General features: G+C 40.1%; 1 protein-coding gene across 1 annotated transcript; it reads left to right on the top strand.

Annotated features, from left to right (window-relative positions):
* Window positions 1–1,551: 1,551 nt before the first annotated feature.
* Window positions 1,552–2,166, top strand: LOC114701536 (melanoma-associated antigen B3-like). The gene has a single exon (XM_028881648.1). The coding sequence runs from the start codon at window positions 1,552–1,554 to the stop codon at window positions 2,164–2,166; it is 615 nt and encodes a 204-aa protein (XP_028737481.1).
* The last annotated feature ends 2,109 nt before the right edge of the window (window positions 2,167–4,275 follow it).

The raw sequence follows: 4,275 nt of genomic DNA, 5'->3' as shown, positions 1-4,275 counted from the left end.
TTTTCATAGTTTCACCTCAGAAGAAACTCTATGCACTGCACTGTACCTCTCCTTCTGCCCACCAGTGCTCCTGTTTCATTCATGGCCAGTCTCAGAAAATAGTGTCCCTTAGTCCATATCCTTCAACCCCACAAGCTATTTCCTTGTTCTGAGTGATTTTTCCCATTTCTACCAGCTTAGAAGATAGCCCTCCATCCACAAACAAAAGTGGAGGTGGGGGTGGGGTGGGCAGGTAAGTGGTGGTTTTTGCTGTCTTTATCAATATTGAAGGCTTAAGATCCCATTCCAGAAAACTCACTGTTCACTCTCGGATGCAGGATTCCTCATAAAAGAACCACTATCATTAATTGCACCCTTGTCCTCAGTCTTTTTTTTTTCTTAAGATTTATTTAGTTTTTAATTATCCATATTTTTTTGTGGGTATACGCATGTGAGTGTAGTTGCCAGCAGAAGCCACAAGAGGGTCCTGGGTACCCTGGAGCAGAGTTACTGATGATTGAGATCCATTCTTCTTTTTTTTAATTTTAATTTAATTTTATTTTACAATACTATTTAGTTCTACATAACAGCCACAGATTCCCTTGTTCTCCCCCTTCCTGCCCCCTCCCCTTCCCCCAGCCCACCCCCCATTCCCACCTCCTCCAGGGCAAAGCCTTCCCCGAGGACTAAGATCGACCTGGTAGACTCAGTCCAGGCAGGTCCAGTCCCCTCCTCCCAGATTGAGCCAAGCGTCCCTGCGCAAGTCCCAGGTTTCAAACAGCTAACTCATGCAATGAGCCCAGGACCTGGTACCACTACCTATATGCCTCCCAAACAGATCAAGCCAATTAACTGTCTCACCTATTCAGAGGGCCTGATCCAGTTGGGGGCACTTCAGCCTTTGGTTCATAGTTCATGTGTTTCCATTCGTTTGGCTATTTGTCCCTGTGCTTTATCCAACCTTGGTTTCAACAATTCTTGCTCATATAAACCCTCTTCTTTCTCGCTAATTAGACTCCCGGAGCTCCACCCGGGGCCTAGCCATGGATGTTTGCATCCAGATTCCTCAGTCCTTGGATGGGGTTTCTGGCACGACTATTAGGGTATTTGGCCATCCCATCACCAGAGTAGGTCAGTTCCGGCTGTCTCTCAACTATTGCCAGCAGTCTTTTGTGGGGGTATCTTTGTACAACCACTTTGGAAATCAATATGGTGTTTTCTTAGAAAATTGGGAATCAATCTCCCCCAAGATCCAGCTATACCACTCTTGGGGATATACCCAAGAAATACTCAATCATACCACAAGAGCACTTGCTCACTATGTTCATATCAGCATTGTTTGTAATAGCCAGAACCTGGAAACAACCTAGATGCCCTTCAACTGAAGAATGGATAAATAAAATGTGGTACATATGCACAATACTACTCAGCAGAGAAAAACAATGACATCATGAGGTTTGCAGGTAAATGGATAGATCTAGAAAAAAATCATCCTGAGTGAGGTAACCCAGACTCAGAAATACAAACATGGTATGTACTCACTCATAAGAGGATACTAGATGTGGAACAAGGATGACTAGACTGCTACTCTTCAGGAAAGCTTCTCAGAAGCTAGAAGATGCCTTTGCAGTGGAAGTGAGAGAAGTCAACTCCAGTGAGCCCTCATACAACCTCATCAGCAAGCTGAAGCTCCCCAACAATGGGAGGATTCGTGCTGGCAAAGGCTTTCCCAAGACTGTTTTTGTGATGTGTGTCTTAGGTATTATCCTCATTAGGGGCAATTGTGCCAGTGAAGAAGACATCTGGAAAGTCCTGAAGAAGAAGCGAATCTATCCAGGAAAGAAGCACCGCATCTTTGGTGAGCCCCGGAAGCTCCTGACCCACTATTTGGTGAAGCTGGAGTACCTGGAGTACAGGCAGGTGGCCGGCAGTGTTCCTCCACGCTATGAGTTCCTTTGGGGTCCCCAAGCCTATGCTGAAACAAGCAAGATGAAAGTCCTGGAATATTTGGCCAAGATAAACCAAACAACACCTAGTGCCATCTCTGCCATTTACGAAGAGGCTTTGAAAGATGACCAAGGACAAACAGAAGCCAGAGATGAAGATGACTCTGATGCCACTGACCAAACTAGTGAAGAACCCTCAGTAAAATTACCAGCAAATTGCACTGTCACCGTTGACCCTTAAAGTTTTTCTGTCATTGAGATAAGGATATAAAGCATTAAAAAATGATTTCTTGAAAATATGAAATAATCTTACAGTTAGTAGGTCAGTACACTGGGAATAGCAGGGGATTAGAACACAGTTAAGTCTAGTTTCTTTTAATTGCATTCATTATGTGGTTTGGTAAAGTTAAATGCAATAAATGTAATTAAATATTTCCCCTGGTTTGTAAAACAAAAGTCAATAAAAGTCAAATGTTTATGAATTAAACTTTGTGTTTATTACTGATATTGAACAAATCTATATCAAATATATTCTCTTTAGAAGTCCATGTGAAAGTATTAGAAGGGTAATACAATATTCCAGCCTCAGTTTTAGAAATTTTGAGCCAGTATCTGCAGTTTTACCTGTAAGATTGGATTTCCTCTTTTTGACTTAAGGTAAAGTAAAAAAGGAATAAAGACAATGGCGTTTTCTTATGAGAGCAATCTTGTTGAAATTGATTGAGCAAGGCATGTGGAAAAGTCAAATTCCCTAAACTTGGAAAACAGATGCAATTTTCATTCATTGATCATGAAAGTGTTGGGCTAACTGGACTTGAAAAGTAATGAATAGATGCCATCCCCTTAGGTGGTATGCTTTACAGTTTATGGGGGAAAGTCCTGTAAGTCTATGTTAGCAACACAGAGAAAATACATACTGGAGATTGGGGTCGGATGGAGGTGTGTATCACCTTAATTGTGGTTTATTTTTTATAGTTCTGGATGCTGAAAATTGTAAGATCAAGGTGACATCTGACCCAGTTCTAAATAATGCTATTCTTATTTAAAACTTTAAGAGAGGAAAAGAACAGCAGAGTAAGGGATGGACAAAGGTAAAAGAAAGACAAAGTGAAGACAGGGAAAGGTATAAGTGATTGGGTTGGTGGGCAAATGTAACAAAAATCTCCATTTGGGCAGGAAGGAAAGGTGTCCTAGATTCTCTTTCCAGTGCAGGTAAGTCAGACTGAAAATCAGGTGATTGGTGCACATTCTGTCAACATTTTGAGAGATCCCTCATGTAAGATGAGATCCATAGAAACCACTACATCATCACCATTTGACTAGCACTGAAAAGTAGATCCTAACTGATAAGAAGAGCATTTCATGTTGTTATCTTAATTTTCATTTCACAAACATTTATCAAGGGCTACATTTTGTTAAGTCAATAATGACTAAAATGAGGCAGCTGGACAGAAGGACATCATGGGGGCAGTGGAATTTGATCTTATAACAAATTCTAAGACCTTGAATTGTAGTCATCTGGGACAGCCCACCCCACACTCAAATTAAAGCTGTCATGTTGAAATGTAAAATAGTGGTACTCATTACTTTTGCCCTGTGTACTATAATTTTTATGAGACTATTCTATGTGCTCTAATACTTTCAAGATATGAGAACAAGATGTACAACAATTAGGTGTATCACCTGTGACCAATATAATAACAGTAACTTTTCAAAGACTGAGTATTTTTTTCCAGCTGTGTACTCCCACCAGATAGAGCCCACACAAGACTCACTTGGTTGATGTTGAGCTTGTGGTTTTCTTTTTAAGGCTGGTAGATAGAATAGTAAGACTAAATCCTGATATACATTTGTCTGGTGCACTTTTCCACTCCTACAGTATTTTTTCTCTCACTATTCTAAACTGGCTTTCAGACAAAAAAAATGATACTAGCAGTCAAAGTAGTGAAAAGAAGTTGATAAAAGGCAAGTGAATAGATTAAAAAATCTTTAGATAGTGGCCCTAGGTTTTGTTTCCTGAAAGGCAACATGATACAGGAGCTGGTATTCCTGGTATGATACACCTGTAGGTCTTTGCAAAGTACAGCACCCTTCCCCAGGACCTTCCCAATATACACTCCTTCCTCTTCTGGAGCCTGACAAAACCATAGTTTTTTCATAATATAGTTTGATGTACATTTTATCTTTTGCTTATTGTGTTAGTTGAATTTGGAATTAAGTTTTCTCCTCCTGTATGAGAGAAATTGATTTGTAATAATTCAAACCTTTCACTCTTTTTTATACTTTGTTTATACATGAACATTAATTAAGCAACTGCTCTAAATAGCAGTCTCCCTTAATAGCACTAGAG

Source organism: Peromyscus leucopus, chromosome X, assembly GCF_004664715.2.
Source record: "Peromyscus leucopus breed LL Stock chromosome X, UCI_PerLeu_2.1, whole genome shotgun sequence".
NCBI lineage: Eukaryota > Metazoa > Chordata > Mammalia > Rodentia > Cricetidae > Peromyscus > Peromyscus leucopus.
Note: the sequence above shows the minus strand (reverse complement) of the source record. Positions and strands in the feature narration are given on the sequence as shown.